The sequence below is a fragment of the Rhamphochromis longiceps genome, linkage group LG7 (assembly GCF_057381845.1).
Source record: "Rhamphochromis longiceps isolate RC_006_pf linkage group LG7, R_longiceps_female_GT1.1, whole genome shotgun sequence".
Lineage (NCBI taxonomy): Eukaryota > Metazoa > Chordata > Actinopteri > Cichliformes > Cichlidae > Rhamphochromis > Rhamphochromis longiceps.
The window spans coordinates 18372258-18397243 of NC_140563.1; the positions used below are offsets into that span (position 1 = coordinate 18372258).

The 24986-nt window shown below is 42.3% G+C and overlaps 1 protein-coding gene across 1 annotated transcript in view; it reads right to left on the bottom strand.

The window, feature by feature from the left end:
• Positions 1–24455, bottom strand: part of nell2a (neural EGFL like 2a) — an 88056-nt gene extending 63601 nt beyond the window's left edge. The window contains exons 1-8 of the mRNA XM_085412684.1: positions 24021–24455; positions 23625–23753; positions 7720–7870; positions 6341–6514; positions 5279–5375; positions 3114–3186; positions 2009–2091; positions 1490–1618 (exon numbers count right to left, since the gene is read on the bottom strand). Coding sequence (XP_085268810.1) covers positions 1490–1618; positions 2009–2091; positions 3114–3186; positions 5279–5375; positions 6341–6514; positions 7720–7870; positions 23625–23753; positions 24021–24072 — 888 coding nt within the window. The 5' untranslated portion in view covers positions 24073–24455. The remainder of the gene's footprint in view (positions 1–1489; positions 1619–2008; positions 2092–3113; positions 3187–5278; positions 5376–6340; positions 6515–7719; positions 7871–23624; positions 23754–24020) is intronic.
• Between the last annotated feature and the right edge of the window lie 531 nt (positions 24456–24986).

The following is a 24986-nucleotide window of genomic DNA, read 5'->3' on the forward strand; positions in this document are numbered from 1 at the left end:
CATCAATAAATTATATTTTTATGAAGCTAGTATTTGTTGATTTTTTGGTAATTATGAACTACTACATTATGTTGATGTTTCTATTATATTGTTCACCCCATTTGTATAATTGGCATAGGCTAAATGCATGCAAGGCTGCTATTGAAATTAATGCATTTTAGACTATAATTATGCCATTATAAATACATTATGAATCACAGGATGCACAGATGTTTGCAGCTTACTCAACCCCCCAAATCCTATGTTGCATCTTCTAAATATTCAGAGGGTTCTGGCCAAGCCGAGGACTATGAATACTGTGCTGCGAATCCACTAAACTAAAGATTTCTACAGTAATCTGCATATCTAACATATTTCAATACTATCTCCTTTTCTCCGGCTGTTACTGTAATTAACATAGTTTCCACGGATGAAAGCTCTGTGACAGCAACATTTATGAACCTGATCCACATAATTGATAACATCTTAATGCATGACCTTTGAATTTTAAAGGTCACAGCTAATTACCACACATAAGGTAAGAACATATCCCATTTAATGCCTTAATTGCAGCCCAGGAGTGGCAAAACATCTATCCCGACGAATGAAGCGATTTCATTGGATGAGTGGGTAGAACAAATCCCTGATGATAATTATCATCTGTCAAGTGCAATTAGGTGCGGTGCACTGAGAGATATGTGATTTCCTATCTTTTGCATGTTGGGCAGTGGTGCGCAAAGTCATCTCATTGGCTGGTTGGAGCAGTTCAGTAGCAGTGAATGAGTTTCATGTTCCGAAGCTGAGTAGACTGAAAGCCAGTGAAATCTGTTTGTCGATGTAGTACAAGCACAAGATCTCCAGCCGCTTATAATTCTTCTTTTGGCAATTATTCACACTTTGTGCAGCACAAAGTAGACCCTTGAGAGAATAGCGTATTATTAAGCACTGCTGTTGATGCGTCTAATCCTGAGTACTGTGGAGGTTTTTAATACAGTATCTTTTCTTGGGTAACTAGGGCAACCCTCAAGCTAGTGCATGAAAATAATGATACTACAAGCTGTCAACAACGGTGCCCCTGCACTTTGCACCTCTACCTCACCCAAAGCCCTATCTTCACACACTTGATCAACAGGGGTTCAAGACAAAAAGGCAGCTTACAATAAGAGCAGAGAATGTATGTCTACACACAGACGCTTGCACACACAGTCGCACATCAACTGAGGCATGCACACGATACAATAAATACAACAATGCATGATTAAAAATGCATGTTGTCAGACACAAATGCATATCCCATTCATACAAATGCCCGCACACATTCATATCTCGCTCACATGCCTGCAAACATATAATCACACACAGCGAGACAAGTACATAATTTCAGACCCAGTATGTTCAAATGCACACAATCACAAAACCGAATGTCCCCTCCCCTTTCTTTTTAATGGTCAGACACACACACACTAGCATGCACGCAGAAGCAGTCGAGCACCCTTGTGAGAAGCCCCACCGTGCATGTGCAATTCCTGCAGCCATCTGTCCAGCTTTCATCCTCCCTGTAGACGACCCCCTTGACGCTGCAGGTTCTCTCACAATAGCAGCCATCCAGCCCATTCATCTTCTCCTCCGCCCTGGACAGCTGCACCACCAACACCCCCCCCCCCCCCCCCCCCCCCCAACACACCCGAAAGACAAAAACCAAGTAGAAAAGAAGACATGAGTCAGCCTCATTCTGTCTATATTCACATGAAAAAAGGAGCTTCAAAAGCAAACCAGTAGCATCACAAAACTCATACTATTAACACCTCATACACTCTCAGTCTCTCCATCAGAAGAGACAAGAGTTCATTAATAGGCAGAGCCAAATGTTAATACGGCTCTGAATGCCTGTTGCAGTGAATGTTAATAACAGAACCGTACTGACAAGGGGATATATTTTACTCATTTAATTCAAAGGAGCAATTACCGTTCCTCTCTCTGTTTTGGATTAAATGTCAAATCAGCACAAATAACATACACATTACATTACCTTGCTGGATGTTTTTGCAAGTATATCCTGTAGCTCCATGATTTTCTGCACTAGTCCATGGAAATCATTGCAGGTTGGACATGCTGACATACAAGGAACAATACAAAAGTAACTTAGGTACGTGCAATAACGTGGTCATCATTTCTAAAAATCTATGTTAACTGCATCATAACTATAGCAGATAAAAACCTGTCTAACCATATAACAGTTTTTAAACACGTTTAATAGTAGAAACAGTTCAGTAGTTTAACAGTAATAGTTAATAATTAATAATAACATTAATAATACTTGCTAATGTTTTTTTCTTTGAAGGAGGAAATTTCACTTGTTATTTTATATTACAAAAAAATGTCCTCTCTGTAAAAGGGTGTAATTTACTGGAAAACGCATTAAGCAAACTTTTTGAGGGACAGGAACATATAATCCATGTGAAAAATCATTTTAAAGCATGAGGTGTGGGTGTGTGGTTTTCACTCTCTGCAAAAATAGTTTTTGTCAGCAGAAACTCTAACAATGAGATAGGTAAAACAGCCACCTGGAATATAAAAAAGGTTCCTAGTGAAAACACATCATCATAGCGCACAATAAAACATTTCACTGTACAACCAGTGATTGAATGGGGAAAAAAACATTGCATCAGAACATTTCTAAATCAAATAGTCTCACAGATTGCCACTTAAAAGTAATGTGAAACCGATTTCTGAAATATGCCTGATACAGTTTATTTCATCTAGCATATTTTCTCAGATAAAATTTCACAGCTTTTTGCACTGATATAAACAGCTGGTTTCTTTGTCCTCGCAAAACTGAATAAAACTGAACCATCATCAAAATCGTGGCAACAATGAGGATAACGATCACACAAGAAAACCCACTTTTTGCTGATTGACTAACTGCAAAACACCCCACAACTGTTAAACGCCTTAGCGCTACTCAGGATTTAAAAATACTACTAATAATAAATAATAATATCAAATAAATACAAAATGTACGTTTTATCTATACTGTGATCTAAAAGTGGGGTTGCAGGTAAATAAGTTAAAATCGGTGTAAACTAAGTTTGAGGGTTATTCAGAATCAACAGTAATGGGATTACTGCACTCACTTCTGTTAAGGTCTGGACACTGTGAGATGTAACCCTGTGGCATCACCAGGATCTCCACGTCCTGCATCACTCCCTACATACACAGACATAACAACCTTTTGATCATAGGGAGTAACACCTCATGCTAAAAAGAAGAAAAATATAGAAGAAACATCAAGCAGGTGTAGTAAATACATGAGGACTTTGAGAGTTGGGAGTGTGGGTAGGGTGGTAATATTTCTCTAAGTTGTCTAACTAATTAATGTTTGAGATAATGTGGGACCCAAGCATATGTATCCTCACAAAAATAAACAGGTAGAATTGTGTTTTTCACTGTGAAGTATGACAGACAGGTTGTTGGGTGATTGTTGGATAATATGTGTCCCAGACTGTCGCTCTGATCAATCATCTCATATCTGCAAACCTACAGGAGGTTAATTATGTGGCCAATTTAGCTGGAACGTGGATTTTTTTTTTCCAATCTCCTCTGATAAGCATAAACAGGAGATAGAGATTCAATCATTTCACAAGTCCAAATTGTCCTACGTCCGAATCCCAAACACATACCTGTGTTCAGACACTCTGTTGCCATAGTAACCAGGTCCATTTCACTCCATGGGTGCATTTATTACCTTTACAGAAGTGGAACAGTGCAACTTAGGAGAAATTGTTTTTTTAAATTGTCTCGCCACTTCAATTTGCCAACCATAAATGTAAAATCCTGGGGAAATTATTTGCTGATTTTTCACGGTAACGTGCAGAAATGGCAGAAGATAGGAGCTGTGTCGATCAAATTTGAAATAACACTATTTACTTACCGGCACAGTATAAATTCTGCAAAATACAACTGCTACAAACCATAAACAGAAACTGTGTTATAATGTGTATTGCATATTACTTGCACATTATTGTTTTGTTTAAACTAAGATGCCAAATTACAGTTATTTGCTTGCATCGCTGAATAGGAAATTTTGAGTGGTTAAATATTGTTGTGTTTGTGTGAAAGAAGGGAGCTATTATTTAATAACTGTGCCCAACAATATTTTAGAAAGTAAAGAGGGATTTTTTTAATGGGCAGTGAGAAAATACTTAATATTAACACATAGAAAAAATTAATCCAGTTTTTGATCTGCAAAAATTAGATACCCTACCAGGCCAAGAAAAAAGTGAACTACTGAATAACTTCAGTTACTAGATAAGACATTTAGTTATCTATAGTGTCTGAATGTAAAAAAACAAACAAACAAACTTCTTGAGTAAAGAAGCAACAGTGCATGTGCTCTGTCTAAAGTCTTAATGATGATTTTCTCATTTTTAGCTAACACATACAGATATTGACCATTTCTCTATGTGTGTGGGCGTGCATGTGTCCTAATGAAGTAGTGTTTAAAAAAGACGAAAGAAAAAGAAAAAAAGGAGATGTCTTCCCAGCAACTAATCAAGGATTCACAGAGTGGCGAGGAAAGATGCTGCTGTGTGACAAGATTAGTGGGTGACCTCCAGAGCTTCTTTCATCAACCAATTAACACAGAGGAAATTCAAATGCCAGGACATAGTGTATAAAGCATTAACAGGTACACATACACACAGCCATCACCGCACCATCAAACACAGACCTAGTCACCAGCAGATTGATTAAAGTAGTTAAAATTGCTAGTAAGCTGACATTTTGCCCCAGCAAGTCTCCCCAGGTGGGAAATTTGGGAGTGCGGTCTAGTCTGAAAGAGGCGATATAAGTCTCTCTGTCTGAAAAACAATACTATAGACTAAGCTTAATGAGCATAGTCCAGAGGCTATTTAATGATTTCTCCCAAATAAGCATGGTGGGGGTTGCTGAGATAATTGCACTGGGCTTAGCTGCAGACTAAGGCACAGGGAACAAACAGTGACAAAAAAATGTCAATTCCTAGGGTAGGCAGAGCAGCCCTCAAATTAAAATGGTAAGCCTTGAGAAATGCATGCAATTAAATCCAACAGCTATAATAAATAAAAACAAACAAGCCAAACAAAGAGGGAAAGGATACAGTATAAACCAAGACTGAGTACGGGGTGAAAAGATGGTGCCGCAGCTGAAATGAATTACTTGTTTGTGCTATTCTGAATCATTTATGGCTTAGTAATGACAGATCAGGAGAGGCATCAGCATGCATATATTCTGGAAAAGAGGTTTTTATTGCAGCATTAACCTTGAAGAAGCCATGAGCAGCGTTTCTCTGTCCGAGCCAAAAGGAAGTATCCTCGGGTATGTCCATGTAGGGAGGTTCCACCACCCGCTCATAGATCCTGAAAAAACATGATCATAAATTGGTCAACGGCTAAAATCACAAAAAAGTCAGTTATGCTACCTGTTTGGCTCATGTGATGAAAAGATGCCCCCCCCCCCCACCCACACTGCAGGTCCTGCCCTTTTAAATCCTTCTGTTAACTCTTTCCCTATGCAGGGTATAGATAGCCACATGCTTTCTTGGATGCACATGGCGTTGCCGTCTGTTCTCTTATCGTGCCAAGAAGGATCATCACACGCAAACAGTGACTCCCATGTCATAGTGAGCAGCAGAGGCATGTAAAAACGCCGGTTTCCTCAAGGTGAGTTCAACCTGCGCCGGACCCATGAGACATATGGCCGATGTCGATACATGCATGCCAGAGTCAGCAAGTGAACACGGTCCATACACAACGCAGCATGTCATGGCCTAAAAACACAAACCATAGTTTAAAGCGCCGTATTGTTACCTAACAGGTTTTGGTTTCACTATTGTCTTTCAGTGAGTTTCTGCTTTTGGAGAGATATTACACATTGTATTTTTCCATGCAAAGACACAGACAAAAAAACCCTGAAAGATGATCCAGAATAGATTTGATCACTTAGTTTAAAGTAATTTAAAGTCCTATTTAAATTAAAGCACCACATGCTAATTCAGTATGAGAAATCTCTTTTTTCCCCAAATTTAAAATCGGTATCTCTCTAAGCCTGGAGTCATTGCAATAATTTTTACATGATTTAACATAGCAGTATCTATTGCCGTGTGAGTTGGAGGCTTACAAATGCAACTCATTGCAGAAACTCAGAAAACAGATTTTATGTGAATTAATTATATTATGGCAGATCAGGTCATTCAGATAATGAAGGTCCTTGCGCGGTATGTTGCATGAGATTAGTACATGCAAAGTTTGAAGCTGATACACAAGCGACATTTAAATCTGTATTTTTCCTTTTAAAAGCGAAGACTCTCAATCCAGGATCTTACCTGTTACAGTCCACATGTAGTATGACGTGAGATGCGCTGACGGCGACAGAGACCTTGTGCCACTGGTCGTCAGCCAGGCTGTAAGGGAACACCTCCGTGTGATCCTGCTGCCCTTTGGTGCGATAATGAAGGCGTACTTCACTCCGTTGGCCGCTGCTCTCGAGTTCCAGGAACCTGCAACACAATAGTTCCAGCAACTTAAGTAAAAACCATGGTAAGTTCTGTGACACCTTCCTGCGTCTTACAGTGTTGCAAAGTCGTGTTGCTTAAAAAAATGTATTTGTCACACAAAGAAATGCAAAACTGTCTGAACTCCTCTATTAAGAATTTGATCACATTAAAGGCTAAACATAGGGGTGCTGTATTGCTGTCTAATGCAACATCAGCAGCACACAGCAATGGCCCGCATGCAGCGATTCAACTCTTTACGTTAGAGCATTAGTATTCCAGGAGAATCCTCTTCTCCACACCACCGAGATTCACCCAGCACAGCGACACTAATGGAAAGAGCTGCCGATACACACTCATCACCTCAGCGTTTTAAAGACAGACTTATTTGAACAAGAGTCATTTTCAAGAAACATTATTCAAAAGAAAAATAGACAGTGTAGCAATGGAATTGATTTATCTGCAAACCACATCTAATAGATTTACTCTCCCCTAGCCGTGCATGCACATTCATCTTGACTCCATAAACACGCTAGCTAACACTTTGGATGCTGAATTATTTCTGCCATGTTTTAAATGAAACCATGCAGTGCTGCTTTGTTGCATATGAATGGCTGGGAAGGCTAATCATCAGTGGGAGAAAGTCATTAACATCCCTGTGAGCTCTCTTCTCAGGACCGACTTTAATGTACAGACTGTTCAATCAACGCATTATGTGGAATTTAGATTGCTGTTCTGATCATCCAACGGCTCAGCTACCACAAAGTAATGGAAAACATTAGCATGCTAACTGCAGATAGTGTCTCATCAGTTTTCGATTCACAATTACAGACTCGACGCTTGCATCGTTGATACTCTGGCATACAGGGTGATTTTCTTTGTTTATTTGACTAGTGTGTAAAACATCTAAATGCTTATCAAATACAAATATCCAGTCTGCTCATATGACAGAACAGAGAGTTACTAAATTTAGAGCGAAACTGCAATCATTGGGCAGGGAGATTTATTCTGACAGGCTTCACTGTACTAAATGAGCTATACTTTAGTTTCCCAGTGATACACATGAATCACTGAACTTTCTTAAAATGTATTTTATTTAGTGTATTCCATTCATGTATCTGCAAATAAATCCAAAATTAGCTAATGCTCCACTTTACCTGTGTACGACAAAAGCCGTTTTACACACGTGGTGAAACGAGAAGTGATCTTACCTGTGTTCAGAATGATGGATGGAGAGGATCACCCCAGAGTTCAGGTGATCCTGTTTGAGGGTCACCAACACAGTAAACTCATTCTTGCCTCTTAGCTTCTGGACCATTTGCTCTGAGACCTCCATGGGAGCTTTTACTTCCCTGGAGGACCCTGGATTAAAGACAGGGATTAGAAGAAATTATTAATACCATCAATAAATACGTCCTCAGAAAGACTGTCTATTCATCTGACCAAAACATCCCCACTGGGAAAATAAACTCCAGAACTAACAATGTGTCTTTAGCTAGAGCTGGATCAAGAGACCCTGAGTCTTTATGGGGTTTCCCATAAGTTTTTCTTTTTCACTCACTGCGTTTCACTCTTTGTGCTTACTTACTTACGTACTTTGCATTTAATCATTAATTATTATTAATTACTGGCTTTCTTCCATACTTTGTTTCCTGTTATGTCTCCCTCTTCCCTTCTCTCCCAAACCAGTCACCACAGATGGAAGAAACATGAGGAATCTTCTCATTAAAAAGGGAGTTGCTGTTGTGCTTTGGTTCTATATAAATAAAAATTAAATGAGTTATCTATTCTTTTTCAGCTCCTTTAACGATGTATGAAAAACAGAAGTTCTGGTTGAAACAGTGAATCGACACAACTTTTCCTTTTCCTTTTGTTGTTAACTCTATTGCCACTATTGATATATAATATTAACAATTTAGTAAGAATAACAAATTAGTCGATGTGAAAGTTATGAGTAAAATGTGCTCTAGTGAATCTGCTGTATTGTGGAAAACTAGACAACATTCTGCTGGGATTTTATAAATATTTCATGTAGTGACATAAGACAAGCCTGATAAATTTTAATTCATGAAATAAAAATCAGCACTAAACATTCAGAGCATACTTACTGGCACAAATTACAGTTTATTTATTAAAGTGAGAGCAAAATGCTAAAGAACAACAAAAAAGTGCCAAGCTTAAAAGCTTTATTAAGCTGCAAGTCAAATACTTCCCAAATAAAACCTTTGACATTTACTGCATTCATTTGGAAAACAGCTTGAGTACTGTTTTTGGTCCAAGAATTGTTCATATATATAGTTTATTGTAAACTCATGGCTTCCTAATAAAGGCCAGCTGCTGTAAATCTCACCTCAAGCAAAACTTCTGAAGTTGTCCGCCTGCAACAACCCTTTGCTGCCAAATACTGTACCAGCTGGACAGTGATGACCACCTCTGTCTAATATGCTGTTTGTCCTTTGTATTGTAGGATAATTGACCCACATAAACACAAAGAGACCTGAGAATGCTGTGTGGTATCTGATACAAACATTTTTTAGCTCCAGCATCTTCAAAGAGTTGTGAATTACATCAAAGTTGATCCCGCACATCCTGTGTTTTGTCAGAAACACTCATCTCATCAAGTCTTCAAAATGGGACTTCAGAAAACAGTGGGTAATGTCACGGTAGCTACATCCATTTTTTAAACTGTCTTCGACAGCTATTCACCGCTTCTAGTCAAAGGCGCGCCACAAGCCCTGTCATTTTGGAGTTGCTCTAACCTAGTCATCTACCATAATGATTTGGCCCTTGTTGTTCTGGCCTTTACACCCACCTACAACACTAAGGCTGTATCAGTGGATGATGATAAACAACAGTCAGAGTGCGTGACAACAGCTTGCCAATCAAGGTGTTCTTTTTTTTTTCCTTTTGACTTGTTTTCCTGTGTGAACACACAAGTTCACGTTCCCACATTTGCTCTCTTTCAAATTACCGTTGTGAACCACTCTCATCTCAAAATAAGCGAAAACAGAAGAGGAACATTTCTATTTCTAAAATTGGAGCTTAATGTAGCCGTGTGTTTGCAGAGATGCTAGTTTATCTCGTGTCTTTAACCTTATTTATGTCACCAGGTGTTGTGTGAGTTTCTGGTAAAAGACCCTGCTGTGTGTGAGGTGAGCACAGCCAGAGCAGGAAGAGATAGGTGAGCCACCTTTATGCATCAAACAGACTGATCAAGTTAGCAGAGCTATGATAAAAAGAACTATAATCCTAAAGCAAACTTAAGTGTAAATCATTTATGGCTGTGTGTGAACGTCTCTCTCCAGCTGGTTCTTTCTCTTTATGCTGGAAATGGGGCATAACCTCTTCTCTGTCTTTGTCTCTCTGGCCAGCAGTTACAGTGCAGCTGTATGTCTGGACCACATACTATGCACAATGTACAGCAGATTCCTCAATCTTAATGGTTGCATGGCAGCTATGGTATTGGTTATTGGCATAAGATAATTAGACTATGGAGAAAACTGCTCAACCCTAATGTTTACTATAACTTAACTGCTGCTAATATATCTTAGAAAATAACAAGTGCTCTTGCTAAAAAAGATCAACATTATTCATCATCTGTCATCATTTGCCAAAGGGGATAATGATTTCTCTCACTGGTGCAGGCTAACTTAAAAATCAGGTCAAGTTACTTACTCCTAGGTGTAGTATTGGAATAGCCGTATTAAGCTGAGGACTAGAGGAAAAATAAGTAATACGGGTGCTGGTGTGGATGGGAGGGTATTTTCTGTGTGTAGTTAGCTGGTAAACTCCTGTTCCACCAGCGTGCCCCCTTTCCCTCCCCACCAAGTCTACACAGACGTCTATGTTACTTTAATGGAAGCATCAATAAAAGATGACGTTTCTCAGAAGCAATCACATCAAAGAGCTCACTTCCAGCTACGGGATGCATGCACGATGCCCTGGCACACTTAAGCGCTCCAGGAAGCTAGCATGGTGGCTTTTCCTCAGTGTATTAGCATTACTTCCAGCTGGTGGGAGTAGCCAATTAACACAATGCAATGTGAAACTTCAAGAAACGCTGTGATGAAGACTGAATACGCATACTCATCACTTACATAAGACACAATGACAGCATGCTTTAAAAAAAAGGCCTGTTTCGATTCAGTTGCGGTACTTGCAGTGTACACTTATAGTGCAACCATTAGCTTTTTTTTTTCTTCTGATGCAGGCTTTTAAGCCCATTAGGTGCATATTTTGAGTCATTTCTCTTTAAACAAAAGCGTACACTAGATTTGTCTCACACCAAAGGAAATGCAGAGGGCAGGGATTCATGCATTTTGCATCACCAGTGGAGTATCATCCCAGTGACATTGGCCGGGGTGGGACAGATGGCCCAATGACTGCAACAGGGTTTCTGCTGAGCAATAATCTGCTGCTATCAACAGATCCTACTTAGTAACCAATTCCAAATGGCACTGCTGACAATAATCTCAGAATGAGTTTGTTTTCATCAAATTATTAAATGGTAATTTAATCTGTAGTCAGATTTAATTGCTTTTATTAAGAAAAGTGATATATTTATTGTCATGGTCTCCTGCCCGGCTACATGTGTTGTTTGGTTTTCTCTCTCTCTCTCTCTCTGCCTGGGCGGAGCTCACTGTGGGCTCCCGCCCTTGGCCCACACACCTGACAACAATCAGCTGTCATCACCTAGGAGCACTATTTGAGGCTGGAACACAGATCCTCTCGTCGCTGGATGATTGTACTACAGACGTTAGTGATTCTCCCAGCACCTGTGAACCTGTGTGTTGTGAGTGACTTCCCTCTCTTCTGCTACAGAGACTTTCCTCCCCGGACCTGTGACCTCCCTGCCGTGTGAACGTGTGTAAGTTTGGGCAAGAAGACGTGAGCGAGTGTGAGAGCGCTTCCCCGTGATTCCCTGGAGTTTGGATTTCCCTTCACTGTATATATCGTGCACTAGTGCTGTAAATAAACTGTTTTTGGAGACGTCTAACCGCTCTGCGCTTGAGTTCCTACTACCAGATTGTGACATTTATAGTCTTTGATATTATGCACCGGTCAATCTACTGCCATGCCATGAGTTGAACAGAAAGTAAAAATGACATCTCAATCATGAGCAAAATAAGCACAGCAGGAGCATCTGTCAGGGCGGGGCCCAGGGTTGATGAGGCAGGGGGGATGGTAAGGATCAAGGAACCTCTACTACTTGTCTGCTCTACAACTTGGCAGCTATGAGCCATTGGCTATATGTGGACAACTCTCATCACCCATCTTATTACTTTAAGAGAAGGGGCATCTTTATATGGGTCTTTAAGGGCTTGTCGAGTAGAGGCTACGTTGGCATGGAGCAAAAAGATCTGTCTACACTGAATGAATTCAATCCAGCAAAGATTAAGTTAGCATATGTATTAGGAGCATCTCTGCATTCCTTTAAACATATACGTGAAAAACGAGTAGATGAGTTTGTGCTGCGATGAGTAGGACAACTTTCCCGTGTGCCAAATCAATAAGGCCCTGCTGAGGGGGGCCTTTGGTCAATTATATATTGGCAAGTGCCTGGATGGGACAGCCACCTGCTCCTAATGACCACTCTGATGTGAGCTACCGACACAAAATAGCTTGAAAATGATGACACGGTGCATAAAATTCTAATCAGCGTATTTTCGGTGCAATAACACATCTCACGTCATCTGTTGTCGATGTTTACAGGCTATAAGGAGCAGCTGATAGTGAAGAAGCTGCTTTTGAGACACACAGAGTTTTATCAGCTGACTAAAGATCTCCAAAAGCCTCAGGCTCAATAGCATCCCTCGGAAGCGCAGCTTAGGGCTACAGCCTAATCTTATCTCCTGGGTACATTCTGCTTTATTAGTTATACTCAGGCCACGATTTCCATCCCTCAGCGTCACGTCTAATCTTTAACTGTCTAACGGTCTTATTTTGTCTGACCCATGGTACACAAGCCGAGCACTCCCATTCACCCATCCACCCCCACCCACACCCACGCACTCTATTCTCATAGAAAAATATTGGCAGAACCGCACCAATCATCAGCTAACACATTTAGCATTTCGAACAGGTGCCCCCACAGCACAGCGTGAGAGGCCAGATACGCCCAGCTTTGCCACAATCCTTTTCTCACACACTGCTTTCATGTCGACCTGCGCTCACAGAATGGGAGTTTTTCTAGTGAACAGACGCCGAGTTTCTGTCTTCCCACCACGCAAAAGGCATTGGTTAGCGATTTATAAATTTCTCGGAGTGAAATTGCTACTAAAAGCACCATCGCTGATATTAAGTATGAAGATTTCAGCCTCGTTTTTATGCGAATAATGAAGAGTTTCGTTCTCCGGTCTCTAGTGGATTGCCAGAACAAAATAACACCTCCTACATCTTTTGCAACAACTCTTCAACAACAGTTTCCAAATAAGCGATGTTCCTATCAGTTAAGAGGGACTGAGCCATGAGCTGCAGAGAATGTATAAAGCCAAGAGGGGTCCAAATAACGCATTGATGCAATCAGAGGAGGGAAGACCCAACGCTGCCATAAACCATGTAAACTTGTCATATTACACAATGTTTTTACACAAGACATTTTATCTGCTGGCCTGAGTGTAGAGGGATGTGCGTGGGAGGGACAGGCAAGAGAATATCTCTCTTGGAGGATTAGAATAATGATAAACTCTCCGCCAGAAGCAAACTCAAAACCCTTCATTACTATCAATGCACACGCACAATCACCTGTGAACGCATGCACGTAGATGAACAGGTGTGGACAGCAACACATACGCAGACACTGTAATGCCAACATTTTGCCTAGCCTGTGCAACTCTAAACAAACACTGCGTCAGTACAGAGAGAGAAATGGATGCAGAGGTCTGCGGTAAGGTACCTCTACATACACTAGACACATATACAAAGACCAGCCCCCTAAAGGTCGTTACAGCTCCTAGATATTCCGCCACACTCAGGCAATCTGCATTCGGCGGACCATCTCCCCCCCTGCTGTGTCTCCACTCTCCTGGAACAAATACTAAACTGAGCCAAGGGCACCTCCAGTAGTGCCTTGGCCAGCAATATTTTCCCAATTCTCAGATCGCCTCCTCGGTGACCGCCTGTCTGACATTCACACATACACACAGCTAATGACAGCCTTCCAGCCACCCAACTGTATAACAACCCTGGGGGGATAGAAATATCTCCCCCTCCATGGTCACTGGAGCTCCTGTGTGGAACAGAGGATCAGGTTTGCCTCAGAAGGCAGCAAGCAAAAATGACTGGCCACAGGGAGTTGTGGATAATGTCAGTCATCAGGAAAGATTGGACAACTTTTCTTTGAAATACAGCACAAGACACAACGACTGCTGTATATCAAAGGATATGGGATTATTTTATATGAATATAAAATGCAGGTGGAATGGATCAAGCAAGCTCTGACCTCAGGTAAATTTTGCTTTTAGCTTCAGCTTCACCGACAATTCTGTTTGGTTCATCTTTAAGCAGAACAAAATGTTATGGTGTTAAAGATTGCTAAGAATAAAGTTCACATCTAACATTTATGTTAACATCTAATGTCTAACATTAGCCCCTGAGTCTTAAAAATGTTTTTATTCTGAAACCTGCTAAAGAAAATTGTCCACACTGCACAATTTTTCAAAATGTTTTGGGGAAAATTGGCTTCAGGCAGAATAAAGCAGACCTTTGTTACCTTACACTTTCAAGAAAAATTACTCTTGGTCCTGGAAAATTCTTGAAAGAATGAGTTTCTTGAGTTTCTGTACATATTATAGTCTTCTTGTTAGGTTTGTATTCATCCTACCTGAATACAATCATGCCTGTATTCATATTTTAAGGCTGGGATTACACTATATTACCTTAGAGTCCATTTGGCAGTTGCATGCACAGTTTGCACCCTTAAAGTGTAGTATCTGCACTGACAATTGTACCAGATCACAACAAATTAGAGGCTACATCTCCTCAGAGCTTCACGCACGCCCGCTGAAGATAAAATACACACCACTTGGACACTTACAGCACGTATGCAATATGCAATAAACCTGTGTTACTAGTCGCTGTAATCCAGCCCATATTGCCACAAAGCGATGCCTTCTGCATGCTGTTAGAATATGAGTGATGAGGATAAAATCGCTAATCTTTGTTCCACACAGAAACGCAGAACTTCAGCTTAATGTGAGGCTACGGCAGTGTGAGACAGTCAGCTAGGGATTTTCCACACTCAATCTCTTTTAGTACCAAATTATCACTTTCTTTTCCCATCCCTCTACGTTGGCTCATCAAGGAAACACTCTGTGAATCCACAAAGAAGGAATTTCATAATAAGGACTCTTTGACTTCAGGAAAACCCAACTGACTTGTCTGAGGCTGTAAGAGCTTCATGTTAGCTTCAGATTCACTTTGGAGAGCATTTTCACACGGAGCACGGAGGAATGTGGATTCTGCTCCTCTATTACTTTGGATATAGATTTTTTTTGAAGTCCATATGATCAACAAATTAACATGTAACTGATTTTAATTTACACACGTGTCAGTGATGCGTTTAGCAAAAAAGAAAGTTAACCTTTTTAACTATTCAGCATCAGAGTGTGAAAAAAGGCTGAGGAACTTTACCCAAGGTTTCTCAGAGCTTAGTGATTGTTTTTGTTTGGATTCATATTTTCTGTTATTAACTAGATGGTTTTATTGAAGGTAAAATGGTTTTAAGCATCTAGCTGAACTCTGCATATTTGTATTGATATGAGAGTAAAAAGCTTCAATCTCATTGAAAGTGAATGCAGCTGTCATGGACAGTGTGACAAAGGAAATCTGAGTGATGTCAGCCATTCTATTATCTTAGAAAAGATTTGTAGAATATTCATTTTAACTGAAAGCTTCTGCAAGCACTGAGAGTTTAACAATACACCAATAATGGTGTTTTTTAATGGATCTTTCTCCATCTAAAAACCTCAAATTTCATTCTGTTTTGTAGATTTTGTATGCCAAATTAGTTGTGTTGATTCTTAGTTATTTTAAGGACTCCTGCAGAGCTAGATTGGTATGCTAGTTTTACCCCATTAGCACATTTTTCTATTTAATTATTTATGGATTCTTTTGGCACATTTTCCTACATTAAATAACATTTTCTTGTCTATTTCAGGAGGTTTTTTCCTTTTAATTGAATCTATTTGCATCGTGAAACTTCAATAAAAGAGAAGCAGCAAACGCAGCACTTGCAGTGAGAAAAAAGAAGTGCGCAGAAGTTCAACATTGTGGTGTTTCGACAGAAGAACGGAGACGGCTTGGTTTGTAATGGAACGTATATATTCAGCAGTAGTTCGCCATTTTTCATCTCACCATACACTTCACTTCTTCTCTCCTTCCATCATCCTTAGTCACAGAGCCCCCTACTGGTAACTGAGTATATGTTCATATTCAGTCCCCCTTGTAAGCAACCCTTCACCATCTTAGCAGTGTATGTAAACACAACATCTCTCCTCATTCTCACAGAATTCTACTACCTCAGTATTACTTACTTAGCATGGCAACATTACTATTTGCACAGAACATTATCAGTAGTAAACTTTGCAACCAGACAGCATTTTCAATACCTATTTCACTTATAACATTACTGGGTGTTTGAACTATACCCGTGATCTTAACATACAATCTTGTTATGGTGCCTAAATCGTCCTTTATAATGAATACTTGTACCGTTAAGGTTACTGTAGTAACTTAACAACCTTAAGTCACAAAACTCACAAATAAATCACAGTAAATCAATCCTCTATTATACTTGGACCTCAAAACTAGCAGTATGGAACTTAACATTAGCACCCAACAGCTCAAGCGTGTTTTTTTCACTTTTTTTTCCTTTTCATTTTTTTTTTTTTTAAACTCATTTCATAACATAATCCTTGGTCCAAGCTGGTAACTGTCTCGGTCTGTTAGGAACAGAAGGTCTTTTAGGAGTTTCTCTTGTGTTATTTTCAACCTCGTCACCAGCCTGCAACGGCTCAGCATTCTCTGCGCGGCAGAGTGAGAGACGGGCTGCATTCCATCTCTTTCCATCACTCAAGATGAAGGTGCTCAGTCCAGTCTGTTGCTGCACTGACAGTGGATCAGTGAACTGTCTCTCTCCCTTCCCCACTCGGAAAGGTTTACGTATCCGCACCCTGTCACCGACCACAAGCTGGGGAGGTTTTGCCCCCCTCTTTGCATCAGTGTAGCGTTTACTCTTACGTTGCTGGTGAGAGACTCTGGCCCTGCATTGGTCATACTGTCCTGTGTCTTTGGGAAACGGCAGGACATTTAGCTTTGTTCTCATGGGTCTCCCTCTGAGAAGCTGGAACGGAGCTGCTCCAGTCGTTGCATGAGCTGTAGCACGGTAATTCTGTAGCATCTCTGTCACGGCGGGCTTCCACAGCTTCTGGGACACCTGTGCAGCCTGAACACAGTCCTTCAGCACTCTGTTGAATCTTTCAACACACCCGTTCGCTTGAGGGTGATACACACTTGTTCTGATGTGCTTGATGCCCCTTTCCGTCAGGAAATCAGCAAAGGCAGATGAAGTGAATTGTGGTCCATTATCTGTGGTAAGCTCACAAGGGTTTCCCTCCCGTGCAAAAACTGAAGACAAGAACCTAATCACAGTGTCTGTAGTAGCTGATGAAGTAAAGGCTACTTCTGGCCATTTGCTGAAGTAATCGACCAGTGTGATGGCAAACCTGCGGTCAAAAGGTCCAACAATGTCAACGGCCACATGCTGAAAGGGACCATCTGGAAACTGAACCGGCTGTAAGGGAGTAGGAGCAGTTTTGGCCGTTTTGTCACACAATTGACAGACTGAGCACGATGACAGAATCGCATGGACTTGAGTATCCATGCATGGCCACCAGTAAAGCTCTCTGAGCCGCTGCTTTGTGCGAACTATGCCCTGGTGACCTTCGTGTGCGAGGCATATCACCTTTTCCCGCAGGGACCTTGGGACCACCAGACGTGTCCCCCGGAAAACCAACGGTGATTCCACAGCAAGTTCATGTCGCACCAGGAAATACGGCTGTATCTCAGGTGGGAGAGACCTTTTCACCTTAGGCCAGCCTGAGCGGATAACCTGTTGCAGCAGAGAAAGGTCAGGGCAGTCCTCACATTCAGCTTTAAAATCCGTCAACGGTGTCGCTGTCAAGAGAGGAGAAACTTCAGCTATCTCCAAGAGAAGGTCTTTTTCAGCATCAATGTCAGTGCTGGAGTACATCAGGGGAACCCGTGAGAGGCAGTCTGCGATGACATTCTGAACACCAGGACGGTACTGCACATCATACTGAAAACACATCAGCCTTGCAGACCATCGTGCGATTCTCATGCCCGCTCTGTTCATACCTTTGGTGCTGAGAAGGGTAGTAAGAGCTTGGTGGTCAGTACGAAGTGTGAATCTGCGGCCCCATACATATGTACGCCATCTTTCCACCGCCCAGACACAGGCTAACGCCTCCTTTTCTGTGGTGGAGTACTTTCTTTCAGCAGGAGACAGTGTTCGGGAGGCGAACGCCACAACCCGCTCCACTTGATCTGGATGTAACTGTGTCAACACAGCGCCTAGCCCATAGTCTGATGCGTCTGTGGTGATAAAAGCAGGTAAGTCAGGGTCATAGACGGCAAGTGCGGGACTTTCCAGAAGGAGTTTTTTCAGGTTACTGAAGCTCTCATGTGCTGCCTCGTTCCACTGGAGTTCGACTTTCATGTCTGTTTTCAGCAACTGTCGCAGTGGTTCCACCAGTGTAGCATAATCTGGAATAAATTTACTGAACCAGGATGACAAACCCAGGAACGAGCGCAATGCAGCCATATCCTTTGGAGCAGGAGCCTCAGCAATAGCAGTAAGGTGATGTTGGCTTGGACGTAGGCCTTCCTTTGAGATTACATGGCCCAGGAATGTGATGTGTGACTGGCAGAAGGAACTTTTCCCAGCATTAATCTGCAGGCTGACATCTCTGAGACGTTGGAGAACAGCTTGCAGGCGTGTATCATGCACCTCCTTTGATGTTCCGTAGACGATGATGTCATCCAAGTAGTTGCGAACACCAGGCAGATCTTTCAGGACCGTTTGCATAATTTTCTGGAACGCCGAAGGTGCTGATGCTAGGCCAAATGGGACACGTGTGAACTGGAACAGTCCCTCATGAGTGATAAAAGCAGTCAGCTTGCGGCTCTCCGGATGCAAAGGTAATTGGTGGTATGCTGAGCTGAGGTCAATCTGGCTGTAGTGAGTGGCACCTGCCAAGTCAGAAGACAGATCCTCCATATGAGGAAGAGGATGGCAGTCAGCAATAATGCTCTTATTGGGTTCACGAAGGTCAACACACAGTCTCAACTCCTTTTTTCGCTTTCTGGCCACGACCAAAGGACTCACCCACTCAGCTGCATCGATCCTTTCAATTATGCCAGCTTTGAGTAAGCGAGAGAGTTCTGCTGACACCTCTGTACGTACACTTAATGGCAGGCGTCTCAGCTTTTGGCGTACAGGCCGCACGTTGTTGTTTACCTGTACTTTATGGATGAACCCTTTAACACATCCAAGTTGAGCTGGTGGAATAGGATCAACATTGTACACAGCAGACTTCTGGTTAGACGAATCCGGCTCATCTGCAGTTTCATCCTGAATACGGTCCACTTTGCCTCCGACGATGCAGACGTTCAGTGCTCTAATGAGGTCGAGGCCTAATAGTGGGGAACCAGCTTTGACAATGTAGAAGGAAGCAGGAACTTTCTCATTCTGTGCATGCAGTGCAACTGATGCAGGCAGACAACCCATCACAGCCAACTCATCTTTAGCATAAGTAACTAGTTTGACTTTAGGTCGCACCAGTGAACAGTCTGCAAAATACTGTCTGTAGATAGTTTCTGGCAGAATAGACACAGAAGCTCCAGTGTCTACTATCAGCTCTACTGTCTTAGAGCCACCTTGTACAGTTTCAATGTCGACAGTGCAGGTAAGCTTATCTTGAATAGCTGCCATCATTTTAGCATCTTGCACGCACAGTACTGCCAATTCTGGAACCACTACTTCTCTCACTTCACTGACTGACGACTTACATACCTTGGCAAAATGTCCTTTTTTCCCGCAGTTATTGCATTTTGAAGAAGCAGCCGGGCAGTTTTTATCATTAGCTAAGTGCTTGTGAGAACCACACCTGAAGCACTTCCGCTGCTGCTGCTTTGAACCTCCCCGTTTGCGTTGGTCTGGAGTGCAGCCTTTAGCGGGGCGAGGTCCTCTCCTCTGGTGAGAGTGGGAATTTGCCGCGTCGACTGTCTGAACAGGCGCGGTCGGACACGAGCCGGGTGTGGAGAGTAGAGTAGCGTTTTTGACTGCTGCTTCTACCTGGCTCGCAATAGTTAGAGCCTTATCCAGTGTGAGTTCATCCTCCAGTAACAGTTTGTCTTTCACAGCGCTGAGATGAGCATTGGAGATCAACTGATCTCTTATCATTTCACTTTCCATTTGTCCAAAGTTACAAGATGAAGCTAATGCTCTCAGAGCCACCACATACTGAGAAACAGTCTCATCCGCTCGTTGCATACGCTGTCTGAATGTATGACGGCACGCCACGACATTCACTTTCGGCACAAAGTGCTTCTCCAGTGTGCTCATGGCGTCAGCATATGTATCACCTTGCTCCGGTAACGTGTAGAATAACCGCTGTCCCTCCGGGCCCAAGCAGTGTAGCAAAACAGCGCGTTTCCTAGCATCCGGCCATGCGTCTCCCGTGGCATTGATTACTAGCATGTAATTGTCGAATATTTTCCGCCATGTAGTAAATGGAATCGGCGGCTCACCCACATGTGGAAGAAAAGATGGTGGACTCGGAACTGATGCACTCATCCTCGTCGCCAATTTGTGGTGTTTCGACAGAAGAACGGAGACGGCTTGGTTTGTAATGGAACGTATATATTCAGCAGTAGTTCGCCATTTTTCATCTCACCATACACTTCACTTCTTCTCTCCTTCCATCATCCTTAGTCACAGAGCCCCCTACTGGTAACTGAGTATATGTTCATATTCAGTCCCCCTTGTAAGCAACCCTTCACCATCTTAGCAGTGTATGTAAACACAACAAGCATGATGTGTTACGCTAACCACTTTTTGCCAGTGTTAATTGCATTATTATTTCCTGAAGCCACTTTCCCATTTTGCTTTATTGTCCTTCCTCTAAGTGTGAGGTTTGCAGAACAGCACCCGGTGAACCTGCTCAATACAATTCAGCAGAGTGCAGCTATCCTGTACGCAAGCTTTCTCCAGAGCTCTGCCGCTGAAGGACTGAATTGCCCTCTGAACCTCTACATCTTTCTATAGCACAGTACTCCACTGCATCATAGTTACTAACAGCTGGTAAGTGTAGCCTCTGCACTGGAAGCACATCTGTGACGTACACAGAAATGCCGGACAACAAACCGACATTTCCTCCCTGCTTCATACAGATGTACAAATAAGCGCGCGCACTAACAAGGCATTACAAACGAGCCTCTTCCATCCTGTTACACTTTAGTGTCACAGGAGCCAGGGGCGTCGTCACCACAACATACAAAGAAACACCTCTCTGGCAGTGTTTAAACAGCCTGAGCAGAAACATGCTTCTGAGACAGGCAGGATTTATATAAACACAGACCAACACAATTACAAGGGAGCCTTGTGCTGCAGCTGAAACAATGCTTCTAGCAACTGTGTTGTTTGCACTTTGAATGAGTTCGGTCCATACACTTGTAGCCATAGAGGGAGAGAGCGTGGGTGTATGTGTGTTGGGGGAAGGGAGTGCTTCTGGGTGTGGTCCCCCCTCCCTGCTCGTGTATACCAATAGATATACGGATGTCTAGATATTAAAAACTGTGGGGGAAGTGCTAATGATGTGATGGTTTTGTGGCGAGCCTGAGTATCACCTTGGCACGAGAGGAGCACAGCCTGGGGCAGGGAGGGGGCCTTTTTTTCTGCCTTTATTATGCCCGTCCCTGAGGTCCACCTCTCCTAATGTCATGCAATGTAGCTCTGACAGCTACCTTCAAAAGCATCAGCAGGGGTTCGCTGAACAGAAATCCCCCCACTGCTCATTCCTTTCCTATTTCCTTTTTTTCAAAACAAACACATTCAGCAAACAGAGATGCATAGAAACAGCATACAGCAAACTAACAGCACACAACACAACAGCCGCTTATCTGCACGTGGACATACACCTATTTCTATACTGTGAATTACACTCTTCCACTTCTCTCTTAGCTCTCAGCAGCTACTCCCCCTCCCTCCCGCTTCCATCCAGCACTCAGAGATAACAGCCTTCCCTTTGGGCAGGCAGGCAGGCAGGCAGGCAAGCAGCGGAGGGGACAGCCATGGATATGTTCTGCCTGCTATCTAATGAGCGTCGGAATGTCACTGTGGGCCTGTCTGCTGGTCCCAGCTAGCCAAGCCTCCATACATGTGGAATCAGCACAGTCTATCAAACAGCTGGCAGACAGCTCTGCATTTCTATCTCTTCCTCTCTCTCTTTCTCCTTCCCATCCCAGCTTCTTTCTCTCGAGCTCCCGCACTCATTTTCTCTTTTACAGAACGTGCCTCCTCCTTTCTGTTCCTGATTGCAAACAAGCAGATGCCCAGGTCCGTTCTGCCGTTGCAGCTCTGCCCGCCTCCCCCTCACCCAGCATCATCGACTTAACATAGACATCCCAAATGAAGGATGGAGGCAAGCTACCATAAATAACACACTGCTGTCTCCGCCTGGATAACTGTATGTACTTAGCAAAAGGTATCATAGGAAAATAAGATAGCGCAATGACAAAGGGGTACCAGTCACAGAATAGTTGTTCTTTTTCTCCTTTTATTTTGTGGAAAGAAACCTGCAGGTAGCTTCTTTCACTAACTGTCTTTGTTTCTCTCTCTCTAACTCTCCCTTTGCTACCCGCCTGTGTAGAGCACTTCTGAGTGTTGTCTACACAGAGGACATCAAATGGCCTGCCTTCACAAAGATACTGGAGTTGCTGCTCCATGCAGAAGTGCCGCTGTCTCAGCGGTTGTGCAGGGAGATTAGAAGATATCAGCGAGGAGGCTGGGTCGACAAATGATTGTGGTGTTTCTCTGTCCCAAAACAATGCCGTCACTTTGGTACATTACGTGATCCGTGATGAGAACCTTCTTGTGGAGATGTGTTACATCGCCATATCTTTTGTTTTGCCACTGATCTGGGAGCAAAAAACAATTTCCTCTTTTGCTACTTTTGCCTGGGTTATGATAGACATCTCCATCCCTGTGATGGAGCTGTTAACAGTTTCATTTGGATTGTAATGAGCGTCTGACATCAAGTAACAAAGACGTAACACTGACAGAAATTTTAAAAAAAAGAAGTGAAAAAGCATTTTAAAAAGTCAAGCACGACCTCATCTTTGACAACTCTGTTTTGCACGCTACACGCACTGCCTTGCAGCTGACAACATGATCACTCTGCGGCCCATTCACATTTTTAGCGACGCAAACTGTTCAAACTCACACACTCCAGAAGATCACCAAATGGGTGAATTCTTGCAGGGGGCCCATTCACTCTCCAGACTCACTTCATATATCAACTCTGACTGTGGGATTTTTGTCTCGGCCTAATCTGATTAAGCTCAGCCATTCTATGATTCTTTGTATGATCCTCCCATCTCTCCCCCTCTGCCTGCCCTCAACACAACACTTTTTCATGAAAACCGAACATGCCTATTGTTCAGGCAGGTGGTAGTCTGAGGCCACCCCCCCAGCTAAATCCAAATAGAGAGAAAAAACTGATAATGCACTGTATGTTGCAGTTTACAGTCTGTTACACAGGAACAGACAAACACAAGAATCATATAAAGGAATCTGATGCACAGCATTATTCGATGATCTAACATCAGACATCTACGGGCATCTCAGCTCAGGATCTGTGGATTACTGGGCTGCATCATGTTGGCCTTTCTAGTTGTGTAAACAAAACATACAAAGGAAATAAACAAAATGAAATGAGTAGTTATCATAGGAAAACATGTTCTTTGCATGGACATCATCTCATCTGCTTTACATTTTAACTTCAGACAGAGACAGAGTGAATGTGTGTTATGGTACCTTGGAAGTGGAAAGCTCTAGACTCGCTGTGGAAGCCCTGGACCTGAGTAACGCCATCAAAGCCTTCTCCAAGCGTTAGTTCATCAAATACGCTGATGCGCAGGGCAGGATCAACCCCAAAACCTATAACTAATTTACAAACAGAAAACATTTTATTTTATTTAAACCACTGTTATTAAAAAAAAGAGTCTTGTGATGCTAGAAAAAAATATCATGTTTGTTTCAGGGGGAGATGTGTCAGGTCAGGTTAAGATTAAGAGCTGATTATTTCTGAGAAGGTTTGGTCACAAGTTAAGCAAAACAGCACATCATTTAATGAAGCTGATCTCATGTTAAAAAGCAAAATGTTGCGACATAACGGTTCATTTAAAAATCAGTGACAGCCTTTTGTCCTACCTGAGGAGACGAAAAATACACCGGAAATCAGAAACAGCTGTAATAATCTCATGATGAATGTATAAAAAAAACAAAAGCAAAATTAGTCCATGTTTTGTCCACTTCCGAGAGACAGCGTTCTTCAATCACATGCGAATGATGTATCACCCTCGCACGGGAGGCTGTTACCAATCCCAAATGCTGAGCGGAGGCATCATCACAACTTTAGATGCCCGGCGATGCGAATTTTTTTTTTTTAAAAAGGGGGGAGAGAGAAGCAAATCCGAAAGAGGGGGAGGAAAAAACACAGCAATGATGCTGAAATTATTCCATGTAACACAGGGTCTGCTCCATCCGCATCATCCGCGGCACAGGTGGCTGACAGAGGACGGACAAAGCGAGCTGCTCTGCCTCGGCAGCTCAACAGACGCTCCTACAGCAGTGCGAACGAGCTGTGTGCGCTGAAGGAGTGCAGACAGAGAGAGGAAGGGAGAGGAGAAACCTGTCAAGGAGCGAGAGACAGGGGGGAAAGAGGGGCAATAAAGCCCCCTGGTGGCCTGAGATGGGAAAAGCTTTTATATCCATTACATGCATCTCGATTGCAACCACGCCTCATCCTGGCCCATGTCTACTGTAATCTCTCTCTCTAAAAAAAAAGAAAAGAAAAGAAAAAAAGGAATTTTTGTCAGTGCCTTAGCTTACATGAAATTCAGGGTTAGGGTCAATGTTTAAATGTTTAAGAAAGCAAGAAGTAACGACGATCAAGACAAAAATCTAATTATTCAGTTTTATTCTATATAAAGCTAAATAAATAAATAAATAAATAAAAACAGGCTTTGTGTGCGCGTATGTTATTATATTGTTATTATTACGGGATAATCCTAGGGTTTTGGCTCATCTTATTAAAACACTGGGTAGCAACCTTGATCTTTGACTCCAATTTCAAATTTGACAGTCAAATGAATTCTGTGATCTGGAAGCAGTTTC